Source organism: Colletotrichum fructicola (assembly GCF_000319635.2).
Source record: "Colletotrichum fructicola Nara gc5 chromosome Unknown KSG_Nara_v1_contig10, whole genome shotgun sequence".
NCBI lineage: Eukaryota > Fungi > Ascomycota > Sordariomycetes > Glomerellales > Glomerellaceae > Colletotrichum > Colletotrichum fructicola.
Window position 1 is genome coordinate 3993 of NW_027094060.1, and position 24532 is coordinate 28524.

Genomic DNA, 24532 nt, shown 5'->3' on the forward strand with positions numbered 1-24532 from the left:
TATGTCTTATGCGTTTTGCTGTGTAATTATGTCTGCGTAAACTATACTATTTACTTTGTCATGTTAACCACTTTATTTCTTCTCAACCTTTGCCCTCTTCCTTACTCTTTCCCTTATGTTCATTCTAAACCATCTTTATCCCTCTGGATTGACGCTAAATACGTCTGTTCTATCCTTAACGTTTTCTTCATATCTAACCCTAACTATCCCCTCTGCTCTATCCCTAACCTTTTCCCTTCATCTGTCCCTAACCTTGTTCTTTTCTCCGTCCTTAACCCTGTCTCTCTATTATAACCCTGACCTTCTATCTCTTCCTTCTGCATCTATCCCTAACCCTTTGCTTTTATCTTTCTTGAACCTTTGTCTTATCTCTACTTTTTCTCTAACTCTTCTGTCCATATTTGACGTGAACTTATCATGTAATCACTTTGCTTCCTTCTTTGTTTATTATTTTGCTTCCTTCCTTCCTCCTCTTAACTCTTCTACCTGTTAACCTGTTTTCGTTCTGCTTTTGTTTCTTTCTTTTCCTCTTCCATTTGACTGCTATTTCTATTTTCTATTGCTTTGTTTGTTTTGAACTTTTGCCCTTCTCCTCATGCTCCTTTGACTGAATCTCTTCCTTACTCTTTCCCTTATATTTATTATGAATCACCTTTCTCTGAATGAACGCTAAATACTTCTGTTCTATCTTTACCATTTCCTTCGTACTTGATCACTGCTATTTCCTCTGCTCTATTTTAACCTTTTTCTTTTTTCTTTTTTCTATCTAACCCTAACTAATATTTTCTTTATATTTAATTATCACTATTTCCTCTGCTCTATCTTAACCTTTTCCTTTTTCTTTTTTCTATCTAACCCTAAACCTTTTCCCTCTACCTATCCCGAATCCCTCTTCTCTTTATATTTAATTATAAATCTTTCCTCCTGCTCTCTCCCTCTACGCTTATAACCCTACCCTCGTCTATCCCTGACCTCTCCTCTTATCTGTTCCTGACGACCTCTATCTGGATTAACGCTAAATACTTCTCTTCCATCTGTAACGTTTTCTTTCCATTTCATTCTCACCGTTCCCTCCGCTCCATCTCTACCCTTTTCCTCCTACCTATCCCTAACCTTTCCTCCCTATTTATCTCCTCTCCTGTCCTCTTTATATTGAATTGTGACTGTTTCCTTCTGCTCTCACCCTAACCCCAAAAAAACCCTAACCTTTTGTCTCTCATCTTTCTTATGAATCCCTATCCTTTCTCTCTGCCCTATCCCTAACCTTTCTTCCCCATCTGTCCCTTCCCTATACCCCTCTCCTCTTCATATTCAATTATAACCCTAACCCTTCTGCTCCCCCCCTCTATTTTTATAACCCCAACCTTTTGTTTCTAATCTTTCCTATCTATCCCTAACCTTTTTCTTTTCTCTATCCCCTCCCCAATCCCTCTACTTTTTTAACCCTAACCCTTTGTTTCTAATTTTCCTTGTCTATCTCTAACCTTTTCCTCTTACCTATTCCGACCTACTTCCTCCTGCCCGAACCTTAACCCTTTTCTTTTACCTATTTCTACCTACTCCTTCTATAACAACTCTAACCTTCCCTTTCTCCCTTTTGCTTAACTCTTCTGTCTGTATTCAAACGTGAACTTACGAATAAATAACCTAACCTGCTATATCACTTGCCTCTCTCACTCAACTCCTCATCTTGACTTCTTTGTGAATTGATCTTTTTTGCTCCCTACCTCTCTCTACCTTATTTCCTCTCTTCTAAAATTCCTTCTGACCCGTAACTCTGAAACCTTCCCTTATCATCCCTTATTCTCTTCCCCCTCATCGCTATCTCTACTACTCCTGTATCATTATCGTCTTATCCCTAAACTCCGTTATCTTCCGACGCATTCTACATAACCTCTGTTGTCTTCATCCCTCTGTTCACCGTTGAATTTCCTCTCCTCTCTTAATATCTGCCTTCACCCTAAACTCTATTATTCCCCTCACTCCACTTGTCCTAAACTCTTTTGACTGGAACTCTTTGCCTACCCTTCCCCTTGTACTAACCCAAACCGACTCTCATCTGAATGAACCCTCCAAATTCGCCTCTTATCCTTGACCTTTTCTTCCCATCTATTCCCCACTATTCCCCTCTGCCCTGTCCCCACCCTTTTTCCTTCATCTATCCCTTCCCTTTTTCTTTTATCTGACCCTGACCCTTTTCTCTCACCTATCCCTAACCTTTTCAACCCTCTGTCCCGACCCGTCTCCCTCGTCTGTTCCTGACCATCTCCTCTAACCCTAAACCCCCACCTTTGTCTCTCCTCCATCCCCGACTCGCTCCTCCTGCGATAACCCCTACCTCCCCTCCCCTCTTTCTCTAACCCCCCCTGTTTATGTTGGACTTGGACTTGTGAATAAATTACCTTACCCGCTGAATGAATCATTCCTCTCACTTACTTCCCCGTCTTACCTACCCTGGCAACTGAACCCTTTTGGTTTTTGTTTTTTCTGTTTTTTCTGTTTCTTTGTTTTGGCTTTTTTTTCTTTTCCCCTACTAACCCTCTCCATCTCCACATCCTTTCCTCCATCCCAAAACTCCTTCTGCCTGGCGACCCTGACCCGAAAAATATCCTTCATTCTCTCCCTCCTCCTCCCCTTCTTCTCCTCCCACTCTATCCTTAACCCTCTGCCCTGTTTTTCCATCTCATCCCTCAACCTCTACTCCTAATATCCTTGTTGGGCTGTTCAATGCCTTAACTTTCCCTTTCATCTGTCCCTAACTACCTTCTTTCGCCTGTCCCTAACCTTTTCTCTCATCTGTCCCTAACCTTTTGCTTCCATCTGTCCCTGAATATCTCTCTCTGCTCTGTCCCTAACTACCTTCTTTCGCCTGTCCCTAACCTTTTCTCTCATCTGTCCCTAACCTCTTCCCTCCATCTATCCCTAACCTTCTTTTTTTATCTACCTCTAATTATCCCCTTCTGCCCTGCTCCTAACCTTTTTCTTTCATCTGCCCCTTCTCTCTCCCTCTACCGTCATAACCCTGACCTTCTGTTTCTTAATAACCCTAAAATCTATCCCTAACCCTTTCCTCTTATCTATCCCTGACTACCTCCTCCTGCTCTGACCTTGACCTGTTTCTTTTGTCCGTCTCTACCTGCCCCTCTTGCGATAATCCTACCCTTCTCTCTCTCTCCTCTTTCTTTAACTCTTCCGTCCATGTTGAACGTAAACTTACCAATATATAACGTGACCTGCTATATGTAACTTCTTTGTCTTGCTCATCTCCTCGTCTTAACGGCTCTGTGTTTATTCATGACCCTAAAAACCTCCCTCTCTCCACTTGATTTCCTCCGTTCTAAAATCACTTCTGACTGGCTACTCTGAAACCTTCCTTCGTAACCCAAATTCTCTTCCCCCTCCTCGCTATCCCTGCTACTCCTATGTCATTATGGTCTTCATCTGTGGACTCCCTTATCTGCGTCGTCTTTATCCCTTCATTCACTGTTGAAATTCCTTTCTTCTGTTGCTACCTCCATCATCTCACTCCTTCTTTCTTAACTTTTTACCTGCTTCACCCTATTACTCTACCTTTTATTTAACCCTGGCTTATTATCCAACTGTGGAAATTGTGAACTGTACTTCCACCCTAACCCTAAAATCTTATACCGCTATTCTGGCTGTCCTGTATTATGTAACCTTGATATGTATCTCCTAACCCTTTTTACCTGCTTGGTCTCTCTTGCTCTGTTGGACCTCTTGCTCTCCCTCCTACTCTCTCCTTCTGCCTGCCTCTGGACTTTTCAACTCTCCCGTCAATCTTCTTTCTTCACCTCCTGTGTAACATTAAACCTTGTGATGTGGAAATGCCTTATACTTTGTTCTGCTTATCTTTCTACTGTTATTATCTGCTGTGTGTCGTGGTATCATGAACCCTTCGTCATATGTGGACTATATATTCTCTTTGCTGCCTGTGTTTTCTGATATAACCCTAACCTGCCTATCATTCTCTTAATAACTATCATAACCTTGAAATGCGCATCAAAAATCGACCTTTGAACTATACTATTATTATTCTATTTTGACGTCCTCTCTGGCTTGGTATTGCTTCTTCTGAACCTTATGTTAAATTATATATAAACTGATTTTGCTCTTTTCCTTTTGAATATCGCCTTACTGATGATTTTGTATACAACTGTGCATCTTTTGATAATATCCTAACCTAAATTTCCTCTTATTACTCTGTTATATTCAATCTTCTTTTGGCATTATACTGATGTCCCTGTTGTATTTCCCGGATGATTATGATTATCTTGGCGTTTGTGCTTATACGCTTATCGTTATGTGATTGTATATATAACTATACAATCTGACGATCTTCAATGTATAACCCTGACTTGGATGGTTATCTCCATCTATCCTACCTTAACTTACTTATACTACGTTCTATATATGTGTGGATGTTCTGTCTCTTTGCTCCTTCTTATTGGTATGCCTCTGCCCTCATTCTGTTTGATATATCGTCTGCATCTGCTCTCAACCTCCTATCCTCTACCTTTATGTCTTTCTCCTCTTTCCTTTCTCTTCTCCTTTTCATTTTGTTGTTTTTTCTTATACTCTATATATCTGGTATATATACACTGTGTCATCTTCCTTCTTTGTGATGTGTACGAACTGAATGCGATTTAACCTTTGGAAAATGCTTTGAACCCGGCTGTGCACTTTATTGCCCTATTACGTACGTACACTACATTTTTCCGCTCTTTTGACTGACATCTCTGCGCTGTCCTTGACCCTTTTCTTCCATCTATCCCTAACCTTTTCCTTCGTCTATGACTCTGACCTTTTTCCCTTCTTTTAACCCTGCTCTATCTACTTACGCCTCATATATCTACTTATTGATAAATAAATCTGCCTCCTTCTTTACTAACTTGTTGTGTTTATTTCCGTTTCCTTACTGATTCCCCCGTCTCTTTACTAACTCTGAATTTCCTTATCCACACTCTCTCCTCTCTGTGAATCCCCGTTCTGCCTTATTGACTGAAATCTTCCTTCATCGCCCTCCATCGACCTCCATCGACCTTCATCGATCCCTATCGTCCTCTGTTGTCCTCTATCTTCTTTTCAACTTACTATCTATTTCTGATACTGGCCCCTGAAATATCTAACACTGCCTCTTTGCTATATTATGTTTGAATCCTTCCCCTGCTCCTCCGCTCCTCGTGACTTTCTATTCTACATCCCTTTTATATTTCTATCCCGCCCTTCGTATTCTTCCCTTCCTCACCTTTACTAACCCTGCTCCTCTGATTATCCTCTTCCTTCCCCTTACTAACCCTATGTCCCCTCCGTCACTCTTTGCTGTCTTCTTTCTGCCCTCACTTGTTATGCGAACTTATCCTGTGTGAAAACGTTTGATACTCCGTTTGCTATTGTGCTTCCCTGCTCTACTTCTCTACCCCTTACTGTCTAACTACAATACTCTTATATACTACCCTTACTCGCCGGCTTTACCCTGCCCCCTCTCACCCGTCTGCTACCCCCTCCACTGCCCTCTGCCACAACTGACTCGTCAAACGGCACAACTTGCTTGACTGCACCCCTCCCCATTGGATCATCTGCCCTAACCACTCGTACACCTCCTTCTCGCTTGACGCCCACTCCTCTAAACCGTCCGCCCTACGCATCGCCCTCACCGTCTCCTCGTACACCCTCGACCCTACACCGATTGTTGCGACGGCGAACATCGCAACCATCAACCCTTGGTACTGGCATGAACCGCCCTCGACCTCCCTGAACCGCCCGCCGTCCTCGCCCAACGGCTCCCATCGCTGACACCAACCCTGCGGCAATCCGCAATGGAAACAACTGCTGAAATTCTCCATCCTCCGTCCGTCGAACATGGCCTCCTCCATCTGCCTCCTGTACTGCGCCGTCCACCCCCACGCCTGCTCCCCGCGGCCTGGGCAATCGTCCAACGTGTGCCCGTCGCTCTCTCTCCGGCGTATCCCGCAATACGTGCACCGTCCCGCCCATCGCGCCAACTGCTGCTTGAACGTCTCCCCCTCCTCCCCTAACCCTGAACGCTCTGCCCTGGCCTGCCACCGGCGGAACTGCCTGGCTTGCTGACTGGTCTCGAACGCGGCCCTGATCTCTTCGTCTCTGGCTCCATGTCCGTCCCCGTCATCTGCCCACATCACCTCCGACGCCCTCTGCTGGCACATGTCGCATGCCTCTTCACCCTCCTCGCATCCTGAACGGTCCGTCCGCCCGTCCATGACCTCGTCCAACACGATCCGCCGGCATACCTCTCCCCTGATGTATGTCCTCGTCGACACCTCCCATCCCCCTCCGGCTGCCCTCCCATCTTTCGCTGCCTCCCCTGCCTCCTTCTCTTTCTCCTCCTCCTCCACGGCTGCCCTACTGCATATAACAACCGACCGGCTTGGCTGGCCGTCTCGCCCGGCACGCCCGCTCTCCTGGACGAAATCCCGTAACCGCCGCGGCATGCCCGCGTGGACCACCAACCGCACGTCCGGCACGTCGATGCCTAACCCCAACGCGTTCGTCGCCACGATGACGCCCCCATCGGCGCCGTCGCCCCTCCTCCACGCCTCCAACCTCGACGCCTTGTCCTCCGTGCTGCCGATGCTGCTGTGGAACGCCGCGCACCCCAACGCCTCGGCCATCCGCTCGACGCCCTCGATCGTGCTGCTGTACACCACCGCCTTGCCGCGTGGCTGCTGCCGCAACCAATCCCTGACCTCCTGGCAACCGCGCTCCTCGACGGCGCTCAACTCGCCGTCCTCACCTTCTTGACCTGACCATAACCCTAACCCTGACTTTGCCCGGCGGCTGCGGCTTGCCGCCCCACGACCACGACCACGACCCCCTGACCCTGACGCAACGACGACAACCCCATACCCGATATTCCTCCGCGTCGTCGCCTCGCGGAACACCCGCACCCGCTCCGGCCGGATCCCCGTCACGGCGAAAAACTCCCGCTCCTCCGCCGGCGGCAACGTCGCCGTCAAACACACCAACTGCGCCCCGAACTCCTGCACCGTCCGCCCCAACGCCCGCAACGCCGGCCGGAACCCCCTCGACCCGTCCAACACGACGTGGCACTCGTCCAACACCACCCGGTCCAACTGCTGCCGCCGCTGCAACCGCCCGACGAAATCCCGGAATCCCTGCGTGACGGCCGACTCGGGCGTCACGAACACCACCGTTGCTGCCGTCGTGTTGGCCCGCCCGCCGCCGCGCCACGTCGTCGACGTCAACCCCGACCTCGAACACCGCGCGTCCATGTCGGTGCGCAACGCCACCAACGGCGTCACGACGATCGTCACCCCGTCCGGTGCGCAATACGCCGGCAACATGAACGACAAACTCTTGCCGCCGCCCGTGCCCGTCACCTGCACGATCGGGTCGTCGCCGCGCATGATCGACCGGATCACCCGCTCCTGCTGGCCGCGGAACGCCGCCCGCGGGTCCCCCATCATCTGCCGCAACTGCGCGGCGGCGTTGGCCAACTGCAACCGCGTGAACCGCCGCCGCCGCTGCCCCTCGAACTCCTCGTCCGCCGCCGTCGTCGCCGTCCGCCGCCGCTTGGTCGGTGCCCCGCCGCCCCGGTCCTCCGCCCCGAACCCCAACAAACGGTGCCACTGCCGGCTGACGGCCCGGAACCTGTCCCGCAATGCCGCCGTGCCGAACGGTGCCTCCTGGTACAACCGCCCGTATATCATCCCCGCCACGTGCGTGCCGTGCCCGGCCTGCAAATCCAATGCGCTGTCCTCGACCCCCACGTCGTCGTCGTCGTTGTCGTCGTTGTCGTTGTTTCTGTCGTCTGCCCGCCCGAACGCCTCGTTCAAATACCGGTTGGCGATGGCGACGGCCATGTGCCGCCACCCGCTGATGTTGATCTTGCTGCCGACCAACCGCTCGCTGTGCTGCTGCATGATCCGCCTTGCCTTGTCTGACGTCCACAACCGTTCGTCCGTCCACGGGGCCCGGCCGGGGGTGGCGGGGGTGCTCTCGTCTGTGATGGTGTTCTCACGGGCGTCGTCGTCCTCGGTGTTGTCACGGGCGTCGTTGTCCTTGGTGTTATTGCGGCGCTCGTCGCCCCTGGTGTTATCACGGCTCGCCTCGCCCGCCGCCCTGCCCCTTACAACCACGTCGTCCGCCCATAAAAATGCGCTCTTCCGGTCCGTCTGATGGATGATGCCTCCTACCTGCTGCCAAAACGGCAACACCAACCATAAATACCACACCAACAACTCGCCGACCTCGCGCGGCAAATACCGGTGTATCACCTTGGCCGTCCCCGTCTGGCGGTAATTCTTATGATACGACGTGACGAAACAAATCATGCTGTCGTGTGCAAACACGTTCCTGACCCCGCCGTTGGCCGTGTTGCTGTGTCTGATTCCTGCTAACTCGGGCGCCCGCGCCGGCTGCCCTGCCACCATGTGCATCAACATCCACAACCGCTCCCGGAACGATTCCAACGCTTGTCTGTATGCCTGCACCGTCCTCTCGCGGTATGGGTGGTGACTATTGCTGCGGTTGGACGTGGCCTCCTCCGTCCTCTCGCGGTACGGGTGGTGACTATTGCTGTGGTTGGACGTGGCCTCCTCCGCCTCTCCTGCTGCTGCCACTGCCGCCGCCGCCGCCGCCGTCCCTCGCGTCGGGTCTAACCACGCCCGCCGCCGTGCCTCCGACTCTGCGATGCGCCGTGCGATCCACCCCTTCCCCTTGCCCACCCACGCCTCGTTGCGGTCATCGTGTAAAAACGAATACCCCGGCCGGTCCTGGCTGTGGTCGTCGTGCATGCTCTCCCACCTGATGGCGGGCAACGCTGCTGCCAACGCTGATCGGCCTCCATACCCATCGCCATGCTCATCGCCGTGCTCATTATCCCTGTCCCCATCCCCATCCACCACCGCCAACTGCGCCAACAACGACCGCGCCTCCTGCGCTAACCCGTGGAACATCTCGGCCAACTCGCACACCCGCACCTGCACCCGTCGGAACGATATCCGGTCGCCGCTCCAATCCACCATCCCCGGCGCCACCGTGTTGAACCGGATGTGCATCCCGTACGTGCGCGCGTCGTAAATCCAATTCATCGCCCTGGGCTCGTCGTCCGGCCGCCCGGGCATCCGCGTCATGAACCGCCGCACCTTGTCGCGCACCAAATGGAACACGCTGCTGGCCTCCTCGTACGCCGCCTCGGCCCCTTTGGTCGCCGTCAACTCCGCCACCTCGTCCTGCCGCTCCAACCACGCCTGGTACACGACGAACATCTTGGCCACCTTGATCACGGCCGAATAATTCGTCGTGTACTCCGTCGCCTGGTGCCACCCGCCGTCCTCGCGGATGCCCAACACCGCCAACGCGCCGATCATCGCGCTCTCCTTCTGGCTCTGCTTGTACGGGTCCTCGATGATGGCGATGATGGCGTCCAAACACATCCTCTCGACCTCCTCCGCCTGCGCGGCCTGCCTGCTGCCGACGTCCGCCTCGACACGGCTGGTGAACGCATCCCACAACGACCCCTGCCGCATGGTGAACCGGTACGGCGGCCGCTCGCGCTCCGGCCACTCGTCCATGCGGAACCATATGCTCACCATCTTGCGCCAAACCTCCTTGTACCGCTGCCACGTGTCGTCCTCCATGCGGTTGTCGAACGGCCGCACCGGCTGCTGGCTGATTTCCTTCCGCTCCGCCTCGAACAACGCATCGTGCCCGACCTTGTGCGGTGCGGCCGTCGCGCGCGCCTTGTCCGCGACGCTGTTGAACACGGCCCACACGAACCGTAACGTCTCCTCGCCGTCCTCGATCGGTCGCGTGGCCTCCTGTAACTGCGTCTTGTTCAACCCTTCCAAATCCCTCGTCCACCCGACGCGGTATAACCACCCGTTCGGCTCCAACTTTTCGTCTACTATACTAACCTCCTCGCGCGCGTCGGCCTCGAACCGCTTCTCTTGGTTCTCGTGCAACGCGACGAACCACGCCGTGTTATCCGTCCCCGGCTCTGGTGGCTCGCTTTGAACGGCCATCCCTAACCCCCGCCCGACCTCGAACCACCGGCTCCCGGCGCGCGATGGGAAAAACCGCTGGCACGGCACCCCCGTCGTCCACGGTAAATCCCTTGCTACCGTGGCCCTCTTACGCACATTGCCCCCCTTCTGCCAATCATTGTGCCATCCGTGCTCGGCCCGGCAATGCCTTTGGATGACTTGTGCTGGGGGATGAATAATGATGAATCTATTCTGCTGTTAATGGCTTGTTAAATGGCTTCCTCCTATGCTAAATACTAACATTACCTGCCTCCTGAAACTATTTACTTCTAACCTGTCTCTGCATCCTGCCCCCTTGAATCATCTTCTCCTGCTGGGTGGTGTGTTATCTGATTCGCTGGATGGCGCGCTCTTCCCAACTCGATGGGTCCGTGCGCGCCCAATCACCAACAACATCCCAATTTCCTCCTCATACGAAACCGACCTGTTCCTCTGTTACGGTCAGCTATCCGACAGTAGGGTCTGCTAACAGAAGCTGGGGATTGAGACGTAATAACAGTACACTTGGTCGTGGTCTGGGTCGCAGGTGGTAGACTGTAGTAGATCGGTCTTCAGAGGCTAAGGTGATCAGTCTTAGGCTCAACAAGTAAGTCGCAGTGAAGGTAAGCTGAGAGTATCCGTGAGGATGAATACTAAGTTGATTGCTGAAGAGCTATGGAAGTCTGACCATGAGCCAGGCTCAGGGTCATACTATATACAAGTCTAATTCCGAACATGTTCCTTTGTACCTTGGGTCGATCTGGATCATTCTGATCCAGAATGATCGTTCGGCCCCCAAGTCGTGTTGGATCATATTGATCCAATATGATCGTTATCTTATCGTCACGTGACTTGGACCATAGTTCTTCCGTTTACCGAGTGAGTCCCTGTTGTTCCCGTGATCCTGCAGTACAAATGTCCTGTCCTAGCCGCCCGCTGCCTAAGTGGGTTGGTTATCTGTTATTCCTGCATATCGGGTCGTAACATCCTCCTTTTACATGCATCGAGCACCTTTGAAAATATACCTCTGACTGGATCTACATTATGGCTTTTGATGCATCCTACTTTCGTTTATTTTGGGGCTGAAAATCACTATGAACTCTACTACCCTATTTTCAATGAACCCTACCCTATGCCTCTGCGGGCCCACTTTAATCTGGCTGGCCGTCTTGATGAACCCGACATCAGTTCATCGTGGACGTGATGTCAGGGTTAGGGCTAGGGTCAGGGTTTCATTTCGGAACGCGTCGAGATTTCAATTGAAGGTGGAGACACTGAAGTCAATCCCGGCCAATCAGAGGACCCAGGGAACGCGTCGAGATTTCCAAGTCGGGCAGGGGGTGACGGGTGGGGCTCCGGACAAGTCGGGCCAATGGCTGTACACGGACGGCCGTATCTCGACGCGTTCCGGCATGGAATAACTGAGTAGGGTTAGGGTTAGGGTCAGGGTTCTCTTTCGGAACGCGTCGAGATTTCAATTGAAGGTGGAGACACTGAAGTCAATGCCGGCCAATCAGAGACCCTAGGGAACGCGTCGAGATTTCCAAGTCGGGCAGGGGGTGACGGGTGGGGCTCCGGACGGGTCGGACCAATGGCTGTACACGGACGGCCGTATCTCGACGCGTTCCGGCATGGAATAACTGAGTAGGGTTAGGGTTAGGGTCAGGGTTCTATTTCGGAACGCGTCGAGATTTCAATTGATGGTGGAGACACTGAAGTCAATGCCGGCCAATCAGAGACCCTAGGGAACGCGTCGAGATTTCCGAGTCGGGCTGGGGGTGACGGGTGGGGCTCTGGACGGGTCGGGCCAATGGCTGTACACGGATGGCCGTATCTCGACGCGTTCCGGCACAACATCACTTCCCTCCTACATACCACCCCACCGGCACCCACTGTTAGTGCCGCGCTGGGTCCGCCACCCTAACACTAACACCACCAAATCTACCCCCCACGACCAGAACCCTCGCCCGCGATGGCCTCACAGCCAGCCGCGGGCCCCTCGCAGGGCCCTAACGGCCTCCTACTCTCTATGCATAACCTGCCGAAGACCCCTCCCCCCCCTACCTCCCTACCCCCGCGCCCGAGGGGCCTCACGCCCCCCCCTATCCGGCCCCTGGGAAGAGGGCCACGAACGGCCACTGCCGCCCTTCAGCAAGCCCGGGAAGGCCGGGCCCTCCAAGATGAGGCCCTGGACCTCCTCGCAAAAGGTCTAGATGCCCTCATTGGGACGGCTCCAGCACGTCTGAAGGCTACAGCCCAGGACCTTATCAACTCTTTTGCCAGATTTGCAACCTCAGAAATTTCTGGACCCACCCCTATCCCCGGCCCCGGAAAAACATACGCCCAGGCCGTCGGAGGCCCCACTACAGGTGGACCCCTCTCCGGCCCCGGCCCCGGCCCCAGGCCGAACCGAACAACAGGCCGGCAGGCCACCAACAACGCAAACAAACCAAAACAGACCCAGGACCTCCGCCTACTAGTTCGGCTCCCTGCAGAACATATCCCTACGTCCAGAACCCTAGCCCCCCACTCAGTCAAGATGGTAGTAACAAAGGAGCTCAACCTACAGCCGCAAGACCTAGTTGAGGTCCGCCATACTGCTACAGGCTTCTCACTCCGGCCCCAGAATAAGGAAATCCAGGCCCTACTCCTCCAGAGGGCCCCTGAGATCAAGAACTGTCTCACAGCTGAAAAGGTGGAGGTGCCTACAAAGTGGTATCAGTACAACATCCCATTCTGCCCCCTCTACTTCACAAGCCTTGATGGTAGTAGGGTAGGCTTAGAATCTGAAATAGAGGAGGAGGTCCTTCTAAGGACAAAGCAAAGACTTCTCTCCTGGCGCCCAACCCGAGATAGCCCTAACCTAGCTACAGCCACGCAAAGCCTGATTATTGCCCTCCCTCAAGAGGTTAAGGAAGGCTTCCGCCTGTTTGGCCAGTCAGGCCCTGCCCGTCTGCTTCCCCCAAGGAAGCATACCCCTAAGCGACACTCTCCTGGCTGCCAGGGCTTTCACTCAAACCGCTTTTGCACCAGGCAAGCCCTCTGTGAGAACTGCGGCAAGCCCTTAGATACTCATGAGGCTGGGCTATGCCTAGCCAGATCTAAGTGTGCTAACTGCTATGGGCCCTTCCCATCAAGCCATACAGACTGCCCAGCTAGACCTTTACTAGTGAATGGGAGCCTCACTATCCCAACTCAGAAGGAACTGCGAGGGATCAGAAAAGCTGGAGAGGAAGCAACCAAGAACCTCTCTACTAGTCAGACCTGCCCCCCAGGAAGCACACAACAAGCTAAGGCTAGGCTAAGCGCTACACAGAGGCAACAGCTGTCATCAAAGCGCCCTCGCCCCCCCACACCTACACAAGACTCAATTGTTGTTGCAGATACTGCTAGCATGGCTAGAAGCAGCAGCAGTATGGATGAGGATGAAACTGAGGACTCTGATGCCCTCCCCCTAACTAACCGCCCTATCCGCCCGCTTCCAAGCAGCAGCAGAAGCCAGAGGGTAGCACAGAAGCCTGACTATAACGTTATTAATGCCTATACCCACCTCGACCTCGACTCAGAGCAGTAGGCTCAGAACGGCTACCCCACGGGTACTACGGGTCGCCCAGTGTAACGTGGGGAAGATAAGTCCAGCTCACACAGCTCTCCTAGAGCTCTGCTGGGCAGATCAGATCGATATAGTACTGATCCAGGAACCCTGGATAGGCTATAGAGATAAGATGCAAATTAACACACACCCAGGTTATAACTCATATGTGCCAATAGACTTCTGGAACAGCAGGGACACAAGGCCTAGGGTTATGACCTATACACGTAAAGGTCTAAGGCTGCAGATACAACAACAAAGACCTACCCAATCAAGGGATATCCTATGGGTTAAGGTTGGCAACTTCACTATCATAAACGTCTATAGGCCACCAGGCGAGCCTATAAACCATACAACAAGTACCCTCCTAGGCTATCAACCGCCAGCAGGAGCTCTTATAGCTGGGGACTTTAACGCGCACTGCTCATACTGGGAACCTGGCTCCCGAAGCCGGAACCGGGGAGACGACATCGCGGAATGGGCTGAAGGCCACGATCTTGAGTTTATTGGGGAGGTTGGAGCTGCTACCCACACTTATGGGCACACCCTCGACCTAACCTTCTCAAACATCCCCTTTGCTGAGGCCTATATTAGCCCACATATACACCCAGGGGCTGATCATCAAGCTATTACGACCATTATACCGATAAGCAAGGCCCAGGAACAGAGGCGTCAGACTAGCCACCCTACAGTCCCAGACTCAGCTATACTCCGGCTAGCTGACCTAGTTAAGCTGGGGATCCCAGCCCTACCTACCCTAGGGGATACACCTACTCCAGCAGAAATAGACTCTCTAGCTACCCAACTAGTCAGCCTCCTCTCTACAGCTATAGAAGCAGTAGGGAAGAGACGGACTAACCAGGGCAGGGGAGCCCCCTGGTGGACAGAAGAGTGTTCAGAGGCCCATCGAGCAGCTATTGAGGCTAGGCGACGACAAGCCCAAGAACCTGGGCTAGTAATACCACTGCCTATCCTAGAGGAGCAGAAGGCCTTTCTGACTATAGTCAGGAAGGCAAAACGCGCCTACTGGGCTGCTAAGATTGAGGAGGCTGGGTCTAACCAGAACTTATACCAGATACTAAGCTGGCGTAAGTCTGGGCTAGCTATCAAGGCCCCACCTCTAATAGTGGATGGACAGGCTATCAACAACAGTTACAATAAGGCCCAAGCCCTGCGGAAGGCCTTATTAGAGAGATTTGATGCTGCAGACGACCTACCTGGGAACCCGTTCACTGTTCCTATAGTTGCAAGGCGTCTAATACCCTGGCAGCACATAGTCAGCATAGAGGAAGTACGCCAGGCTACTCTCACAAAGGCTACAACCCCTGGGATTGATGGGATCACTACTAAGTTACTACAATCTATTTGGGGCCTAATAGCTACACCGGTACAGCAGCTTTTCCAAGCCTGTGTCCGCATAGGCTACTTCCCTAGGACTTTCCGAAAAGCAGAGGTAGTTATGATCCAGAAGCCGGGGAAAACAGACTTCTCAAAGGCTGGATCCTGGCGGCCAATAGCCCTCTTATCCTGCCTAGGCAAGGGCTTAGAGCGACTGATAGCAAAGAGAATGGCATATCTCACCATTCTGGAAGGGGTTGCTAGCCCACAGCAGGTTGGGGCATTGCCAGGGAGGGCTGCAGTCGACCTAACAACCTGTCTAACCCATGAGATCGAAAGGGCTCTAGACTTAGGGCTTACCGCAACTCTAGCAACAATGGATGTTAAGGGGGCTTTTGACTCTGTTCTACGAAATCGACTTATTCTTAGGCTACGACAGCAAGGCTGGCCCAGTAGTCTGATTAGGCTGATATTTACCTTTGCTTCTAGCCGGACCGCCCGAGTCAGGCTAGAGGAGACTACTACAGAGGACTTCCCCCTATCCTGTGGGCTCCCTCAGGGCTCTCCGCTATCCCCTATCCTTTTTCTGCTCTATGTAGCTGATATCCTAGCTGATAACCAGAAGCTACGGTTCGGCTATGCAGATGACATAGGCCTGCTGGCTACTAGCCCTTCTCTAGAGGGAAACTCTGCAGCCCTTGGCCAGGAGATAACTCAGATCCTCAACTGGGGTATTGATAATAAGGTTGCGTTTGACCCAGCTAAGTGTGAAGCAATCCACTTCAGCAGGAAACATAAGCAGAGGGAAGACCTACCAGAGATACAGGCAAAGGACCTAACTATCAAGGCCTCAACTAAGCCTATACGATGGCTAGGGGTCTGGTTTGATAAGAAACTCACCTTCCGGCACCACGTCGATACAAAGGTAGCAGCAGCAAAGAAGGTAGCCCAGTTCCTACGCCATCTATCAAACACCAAAGGGGGGCTCCCAGCTGCTGCTGCCCGCCAAGCTGTTATTGCCTGTGTCCTCCCAACCGCCCTATACGGAGCTGAGACCTGGTATGCAGGTTTAAAGAGACCAGCCAGAAACAGCAGCACTACTGCTACTAGCAGCAGTGCTAATAACCAGGCAGCTACTATTAGTACAAGGCAGAAGGGCTTAGTAAAGAGGGTAGAGAAGGTTATGACAGCAGCAGCAAGGGCTATCCTACCCGTCTGGAAGACTACGCCCACTAGTAGCCTCCTTCGAGATGCTGGCCTGCCAACGGCAAAAGTAGCCCTCGAAGGGGCACGCCTACGCTTTGCTACACGCCTACAGAAGGTTGACCAACAGCACCCTTTAGTCCCTAGGCTTTCACAGCCAGGGCGGCAGCAAACAAGACTACAAAGAACAGCAGCCCTCCTACCTAGGTGCCCAAGGCCGTTACTCCTACAGCCGCAGCATCTTTCAGGACTACAAGACCCTACAGCTGGACGAAGCAAGGAGAAAGCAGCTAAAGCGTTTCAAGACTGGCTTAAGACTGTGCCAGATAACCATACGATCATCTACTCAGACGGCTCTAAAGCCCCTAACGGGGCTACAGGTTTCGGCTTTGTTATCTACCGCAGTAACAAACGCATAGCTCAAGGGTGTAGCCGCCTCGGCATTGCGGAAGTGTTCGACGGCGAGGTAGAGGGGGCGAGGGCAGGGCTCCGAAGGGCCCTCCTGACTTCCCAAGGCCAGCCTATACACATCTGTATCGATAACACTAGCGTTATCCAGGGGATCCGAGGTGAGGCCCCGGAATCCTCACAAGCTGCCTTCCTAGAGATCCAGGAAGCAGCTAGGATACACAATATACAAACCCACTGGTCCCCAGGGCACCAAGGGATAAAAGGGAATGAGGAGGCTGATAGCCTAGCTAAGGAGGGTACAACGCTACCAGTCCCCAGAGGCCTACTAGCTACCCTAGCAGGGATCAAGCGGCTTGCTCAAGAGCGTAAACGACACCAGTATGGGAAATGGTGGAGGCAAGAGGCAGCCTCTCGCTATATACAACTAGGGCTTAAGGCTACCCTGGCCTGCCCCCCTGAACTAGCCTTACCACGGGTAATCGTACATCATCTCCTAGCAGCCCGATCAGGCCATGGGGACTTCGAACAGTATCATCAACGCTTCAACCATACAGAAGCACTGCTCACCTGCTCTTGCGGGGAGGCTAAGGAAGTAGACCATCTGGTCTACTGCCGAAAGACCTTAGTGAGGAGGCAACAGTGGCCTACCCTCTACCCTTATGGTCGCCAGGAGCCTATAGGACCTATAGGATCTCTTGAGCGCTACTTCAAGGGGCTAATCACTGACCATGAAGGCTTCCAGGCCTTCCTTAGCGTGACAAACTTCTTCCAGAAGATCTGCCCGCAGTACTGAGAGATAGGCCATAACCTATACTCCGAACAAAAGTCTACCTCATAGGGGAGACCAGACTACTGTAACGGAACTAGGGCACCAGTGGGAACTAGGGATGGATAGAACACGGAAGTGACTCACGAGTAAGATCTGGAGGACGGGAGGGACAGCGTGTACTGTATAGTATATAGCGAGAACCTACGGCCCTCCACGCCACATACCCTTCGGGAGGTCGGCCGCAAGGGCGGCTGCGCCCTTGCCGCCACGGCGTTAAATACAAAACAAAAAAACAAACAAACAAACGACGCGTTCCGGCATGGAATAACTGAGTAGTTCATCGTGGACGTGATGTTAGAGAGCCCATTTAGTCCGGGTTCGGTGACTAGGGAGGTCGTCTCGGTAGGCAATGGCACTCTGACGACAATGTCGGTGCCACGGCATGTGCTGTTTGAAGCCCCGCAACAGTACGTCGCGGTGACATCGTTGCAAGCCGTCAGGATGGTCGCGTTGGAGGAGGACCCACCGGACTGTCTCCCGATAGCTGATGTGCGGCCGGCGCCGAGGCAGAAAAGTCAGGCGCCGGGGGGGGAAACGTCGGCGCCGTACCTCTTCGTCTATGCAGATGCGCGGCTCTTCCAGGCCTTGTCGGCACGCATGCCTCGGACTGGGTCCCCCGAGGGCTATGCATAGACTGATGATCCGCTAATGTCTGTTTTCACGCAGCAGTTTGCGAAAATGCCTGATTGCGTTATCCTCGTGGCGGTTGTGTTACCTATGGCGAGCTTTCAACGCACTTTACATCACCAAGACCCCAACCACCATAAACCCTGCGCCTCTAAGTCGCGGTCGGAAACCGGACAGTCGATCTATCCACATCATCACTGTCCCATATAAGAAGGTTCCCTGAACCCTTGTGGGAACTCGGAAGTCCTCGATGGATGAAAGGAATTGCACAGCGTCTTTACACCTGCACCTAGTCTGGCATGATCTGAAGAAAACGTAATCGAAAACCCAGACCAGGTTCAGTTCCTCAAATCATTCGAGCCTCGGTCAATGTGTCGCCATTTCAATTGTATGAAAGAACGACACTTGGTCTGTGAACTAAACGTTAGTTCAATAATACGCCGTCTTGAAAGCGCGTGGTAGAACCTGTGTCGAAATCTTCCGTGTTCTGTGTGCGGGGTAAGTGACATTACCAATCCTTCCGAAATTCCGATCATTGCGATCTCCTCATTCTGAGACGGAAACCGGACCAGAAAGCTCGGAACGTATCATTGCAACATTCCGACCGTTATTTAAGAACAATGTGTCGTAATCTTCTCCCGCTCTCACCGCAGGCAGGTTCCAACAAGCTTATATTAACACAACGTAACTAGCTCTCAAATCACGTTTGGAATTACATCGTCACTCCTCGATCTACGAGTAAACAAACGGACTTCCTATCATCAAAGTTCAAACAAAGTGAGGTTCGGCGTATTACCAGAACAGATTGACAGAATGGCCATTGCATTTCTCCAAGTAGCGTTGGCAGCAGGTTGCTTGGCCTTCATTCATCTTGTGAGCAACCACTTCGCAGCTGGCATACGGAAGGTACCTGGGCCATTCTTGGCAGGTCTCAGCAATCTATACCGCGTTTACAACGTTAGCAAGGGAAACAACCAAGCATCCCTAATTGCACTCCATGATGAGCTTGGCGACAACGTGCGGCTCGGTCCTCGCGTGGTGAGCATTAGGAACCCCGCCGACATCGCAAAGGTCTACAGCGTGAAGAATGGATTCCCAAAAAGCGGCTTCTACGCCGTTCAGCAGCAGCTTGTTGACGGAAAAGCGACCCAAACACTCTTTACGACGCTCAGTGATGCCTTCCACGCCCGCATCAGACGGCCCGTGGCCAATGCCTACTCTATGACGACCTTGACCGACTACGAGCCGCTCGTCGACTCAGCCATTGTGTCGCTTCTATCTGAACTCGAAATTCGATATGCCAGTACCGGAGTACCGGTTTCTCTTTTCGAATGGTTCCAGTTCTACGCCTTCGATGTCATCACTGAGCTCACTTGCGGCAGACCCTTCGGATTCATGCGGGAAGGACGTGACCTGGAAGGAATCATCGCGGCGTTGAACACGGCGATGGATTACAATGCCATCGTAGGGCAAGTCCCCTGGTTAGACCGTTGGCTCAAGAAAAATCCGATCATCTGTCGTTTCAGTCGCTCCACTGGTCCGGTAGCTCTGTTTGCCAATCGAAGGTTACAAGAGCGATTGATCGCAGAACAGAACCAAAAGCCTTATGAATGTCAACTCAATGGACAGAGCTTGGACTTTGTCCACAAATTCTTCCGTGCCAAAGAGGCTCATCCCGACATTGTTAACGACGGCCAAGTTCTCTCCTACATGATCACAAACATGTTTGCAGGTTCTGATACGACAGCCATTTCGTTACGTGCTATTCTTTACTACACGACCAGGAGTCCTCGGGTCTATTCCAAGCTCATGGCCGAACTTGATGAAGCCCGCGATGAAGGTCGGCTGTCCATTCCAGTATCTTGGAAACAGAGCCAGCAGCTCACATACCTGATCGCCACTGTTTCTGAGGCACTGCGACTTCACCCGGCGGTAGGCTTGATACTCGAGCGTATAGTGCCTGAGGGGGGGCTTGAGCTTGCGGACGGAACCCGCCTACCGGGGGGAACCATTGTCGGGGCCTCCCCATGGGTCGTTCACCACGACAAAGAAGTGTTCGGAGACGATGCCAATTTGTTTAGGCCGGAACGATGGCTACAAGACGGGAACGAATCCCAAGAGGAGTTTGACAAGCGCTTCAAGACGATGGCTGCCGCTACATTTACCTTTGGAAAAGGCCACCGTACCTGCATCGGCAAAAACATCAGCCTACTCGAAATATTCAAAATGATCCCAAGCTTCTTTCTCAAATTTGAGGTCTGTATTATGTGCGAGAACCCTTAATATCTCTCTTATTAACGATAGATATCGGCAGGCCCGCTCTACTCAACCCCATGAGGAATGGAAACTACAAAACTCGTGGTTTGTGAGACAAGAATGTCCGGACTTTTGGATTGGTTTACGACAAAAGGACTAAATCTTAAGGTATTGCGATCCGTATTTTCTCTGGCTTATTTCCCCTGATCGTATTTCTACCTACGGTGGAGTACCTCACATTGCAACGCTTTGTCTGTCGATATTCATTAACCTCGTTTTATTTGTCTTGATCTCGATATTCGAAGGAGTTGTAAGCTATGGATACTTTTGTCCAGATGGCCGTCGAACTGTCGAGAATCAGTGTCTCTTAAATTGCAGTTTGGGATTGGTTCGGGATCGTTCGGGCTGGCGTTGTTCTAGACCCCGTGCTTGGACCACGGACAGTGTAGAGACGTGTGCACCCCGTTCGCCAAAGCCGTGCGTCAAGTTGAGCCAGTAACCTTGCCACTGAAACTGTCCTAGATGAGAACTCATCATCGCTGCAAGGAGCTGGGAAAAGGCTAGCGATAAATACATTGTGGCCTTTACTACCACTTGTTGCAGACCACTCGGTCGTGTTGGACATCCCACAAACCTTGTCGACCTTGCCGATATTGAATTGGTACGAGTTTAGGGCCTGAGCCAGCGAGAACTTCCGCGATATGTATTGCGTTACTGATGCGGAGATAACGCCAGCAACCATTGCAAGCAGGCTGATGAACTTCACGTTTGAATTGAATCAAGGTCAGAGTTTCAAAGGTCAAAACAAGATATGAAATTATAGATGCAACTACCTCCGCTTTCTTTCTTCCAAATGTTTCAGTGGAATTTAGCCTGTCTCAGAGCTCGTGATACAGAGTGCAACCCAGGCGGGGACTTGGTAGCCCAGCGATGCCATGTGGTCCAGTGAAGCCCATAGCCCACCGAAGTCACCGCCCTTTCATGATTTTGAGCGTGTTGATGACGCCGAGAAGTACAGCGTGACTGTGAAACGGTTAGTTCCCACATGTAGGCTTTCCCCTCACAGATAGCCTCCGATTCTGCGACACAACCCACGCCAGATATTGACTATACATTGAACGAGGTACTTGAAGGCGGGCACCATGATCCTCTCGTCACTTCATCCAGCGGCATCTTGCTTCAGTGATGGGTCACGACCGCCACTAAGCTACTGAGCTGCTCTCCTGCCCATGGACAATCGCCAATGGGAGGCACATTGCAGGTATCTGCGCTGTCTTCGAAGCTTAATTAGGAACCATCTATGATCTAAAAGCAAGCGTTGGGCAGGCGTGGCAAAAGGAAGTCATATGTGGTTGGCAAAGTGGGGCCGAGCGATTCGGTGCGCGCAACACTTGTCAAGACTGCGAGTAGTGGGGAATCACCAGCTCTGCCGCACCTTGTCCCGCAGTCCGCCCTCTGAGCACAGAAATGTTCTGCTGCAGTGGACAGAATTGTGTCACCGGCATAGCTCCGGGCTATCCTGATAACAGGGCCCGTCTTTATTAATGAGTGCGTTCCTCTGCCGCGTGCGATTGAATGACAGCGCTGACGACTTTAGGGATTTCCAACGTCTAAGAACGACCACCCCAATGTGTAATTATTGTATTATACCAGAATATCATCCAAGATGATTTGGACCGAAACAAAACATTTATGAGCACAAGACGAGCTGCACTTCGAAACAAGGCCTTTGCACGACGAGGCTCGCACCTCGGAGCTCTACGTCTGCTTGAAAGCCTTCAGTGCGTTCAAGAGCAAGTGCCCCGGTAGCCAGCACCCCTCTCCCACTGCTCGTAACCATTTACCAACCCATAGAGTTTGCATGCAGTGAAGAAATCGTCGCCGCTGATGACGTTGCCAGGCTTCTGGATGCACTTTACGCCATCAAAGGTCGCCTAGTGCTCGCGTTAACTAGGTCGATAGACAGCAAAAGATATGAAGATACTCACCACTGATCCCCATCGATCTTCACACACCGCCTTCGTCCAGTCATTCCTTGGAATCCATCCCTCCGCAGTCAATAAACAGCAGTTATGGCTGCTGTGGTCCTTGCTGGTGTCTGACATTAGCATATGCGTCTTGGTTCATGGGAATCAAGCGTTTACCTTTCAGCAACCTGAACAAGAAGGAATGCAAGGGCGAGGGTCTTCAAAAAGGCAGCCATTGTAGCTTGTTGGTGTGTGGTTGTTCTTACGTGTTGCAAAGGCAGGGTCGACGAAGGAAACAATTCGAAGTCCCGGAGATGACGGCGGAATGCATCTATTTAAGAATATCTACGATGTCACGCTCTACACACCGCCTGTTGACAATCTGTTTAGCGTCAAATCTGTCTCCATCCGAATGATCCTTTTGCTCTGGGTTGACAAGGGCTTCTACATCAATTTCAAAGGCTTCTCATAGAGCCGATAGACTGGCTGGAAGATCCTGGTATCACCCGCACATGTCTGCGAGAAATCTAGCAAAGGTTACCCAGTTCCCAACGTCGTAAACAACAGGCAGCGATTTAAGGTTTTCCACCTGCGGATACGGATAGGACGGACATTGCGGCGAGTCGGGCGACTCCCACACAACGGTACGTGTGGGATGTTCTTCATTTATCAGCCATTCGGGTTTAATATCAACGTAATAGACCCAGCATACTGGCCCCAAGCCAACATTTCCTGTTAACAACTTGAACTGGACGAGGATTGGGAATCCCCTTGTCGTGGAAGTTGGTATTGTCAAGGCCAATTGGCTGAAGCGGTCAGCCAAAGTTGGGTGAGTCCGCAGTCAATGTTGTTATGTGAGTAGTTCGTCACGCCAGATATCAACCTCAGTGAAGCTAAGCCGCATCTTGACAATTTGGTGGCTGCTGTACGTGCACGAGGGCTGCTGTAGCCAAATATCTGCTGCCCAATGTTTACTTCAGAAGGCGTTCAGTCGACTCGTATGGGGATCCATATTCACACATCCAAATTGTCGGCCACCCCCGTTGTCTGGCTACTTGCATCTGACTCGGCGGTATTGTGATCGTCCCTAAGTCTTGCGAACCCCACAGAGGCTTGCTGAGGAGTACTTTTCCTTCTCCTTTCACATAACCCTAAATCCTTTTCGTAGAAGCTCAGACAACTAGAGGTAAAATCTAACACGCTTCTGACTGCATGAAGAATAGCAGTCCTCGAAGGAAAACTGCAACCATACTTTGAAGACAGTTGTCCAGAATGACATGGCTAGCGGCTGTTCTGCTGTTCCGTCACGAGGGTCTCGCGAGTCGCGTCGTGATAAATGCCTGGGTGGTGGGGCTTGTCGAGTCATGTCTAAAGCTACGGTCCATCACCTCCATTTTCCCTTGCGGTGAGGCACGGTTGAGCCTAGCGCATCTTACGTCCGTACTGACCTCGCAAGGCGCTCTAATCGCTCGTGCGTTTCCGTGGCAGTTGTTTCCACTGGTGGTCAAACCTGCAGCGACAACGAAGTTCACGGCAAATCATACAATCCACCAGTAGAAGTCACCACCGGTGTGCCATGCTTGTCAACACAATTGAACCAAAACTCATGTTCACAGCGACGTATCTGTTTGCAGACACGTACACCATCGCGCGCTGACTCATAGCTGCACTCCCAACGCCGTGGATCAAAAGGAAGTCCACGGTAGCATCTTGTGATTGAGGTTACGGCGCCTCGAATTGGCTCGCTCTCATATCGACTTAGAGCACACAGTTGATGCAACATAACCCTTCCTCGTTGCTGTAACCGTGCGCTGAATGAAGGTGTTATCCTTTGCTCGGGATGGCTCTGTTGGGTGCATGCTTTGTCTTACACAACCATGTCTACATCGTCACCAGACATGGATGGTGCCGCAGCTCCCTACTGCGTACACACACCATTCTGCCCGGAAGTTTCCTGCAACTTCAAAGAGGCACAAACAAATTAGCAAAGCTACTGCCCCCCTAACAAGTGTCAGTAGATGCCACATCGCGGTCGGCTTTCCTAAATTCCATATGCAAAAGTAATGGCTTAAATTGTGCGATGTGACACGAAGTTGCATCTCACTGGTCACTCAGAGCGTCCGTCGTCTCGTGGCTGACTTGGCCTGCGTAGACTGGTAGAAATGAACTTTGATGTCTTGACTATGAAAGAGGCTGCACCTGTTGCAGATACCGACAATATTTGTGAGTCCATGAGTAGGTAACCTAGCGAGGGACGAGAACTAGC

At 52.1% G+C, this 24532-nt stretch overlaps 4 protein-coding genes across 4 annotated transcripts; 2 read left to right on the forward strand and 2 right to left on the reverse strand.

Moving 5' to 3' along the window:
* Positions 1 to 5504: 5504 nt before the first annotated feature.
* On the reverse strand, positions 5505 to 10780 carry CGGC5_v015514 (Bloom syndrome protein-like protein; the record flags this gene model as incomplete). The annotated part of the gene is made up of 5 exons (XM_066153279.1): positions 5505 to 10251; positions 10306 to 10323; positions 10489 to 10496; positions 10567 to 10622; positions 10756 to 10780. 5 exons carry the CDS (start codon positions 10778 to 10780, stop codon positions 5505 to 5507), a joined length of 4854 nt encoding a protein of 1617 aa, XP_066007110.1.
* A 1235-nt stretch (positions 10781 to 12015) lies between these two features.
* Positions 12016 to 12931, forward strand: CGGC5_v015515 (uncharacterized protein; the record flags this gene model as incomplete). The annotated part of the gene is made up of 2 exons (XM_066153280.1): positions 12016 to 12816; positions 12917 to 12931. 2 exons carry the CDS (start codon positions 12016 to 12018, stop codon positions 12929 to 12931), a joined length of 816 nt encoding a protein of 271 aa, XP_066007109.1.
* A 5925-nt stretch (positions 12932 to 18856) lies between these two features.
* vrtE-0 (Cytochrome P450 monooxygenase vrtE) lies at positions 18857 to 20326 on the forward strand (the record flags this gene model as incomplete). The annotated part of the gene is made up of 1 exon (XM_032028057.2): positions 18857 to 20326. One exon carries the CDS (start codon positions 18857 to 18859, stop codon positions 20324 to 20326), a length of 1470 nt encoding a protein of 489 aa, XP_031875637.2.
* Positions 20327 to 22086: 1760 nt separating this feature from the next.
* CGGC5_v015517 (uncharacterized protein) lies at positions 22087 to 22502 on the reverse strand (the record flags this gene model as incomplete). Its single annotated transcript, XM_032028056.1, has 3 exons — positions 22087 to 22233; positions 22288 to 22390; positions 22444 to 22502. The coding sequence occupies 3 exons, from the start codon at positions 22500 to 22502 to the stop codon at positions 22087 to 22089; spliced, it is 309 nt and encodes a 102-aa protein (XP_031875636.1).
* Between the last annotated feature and the right edge of the window lie 2030 nt (positions 22503 to 24532).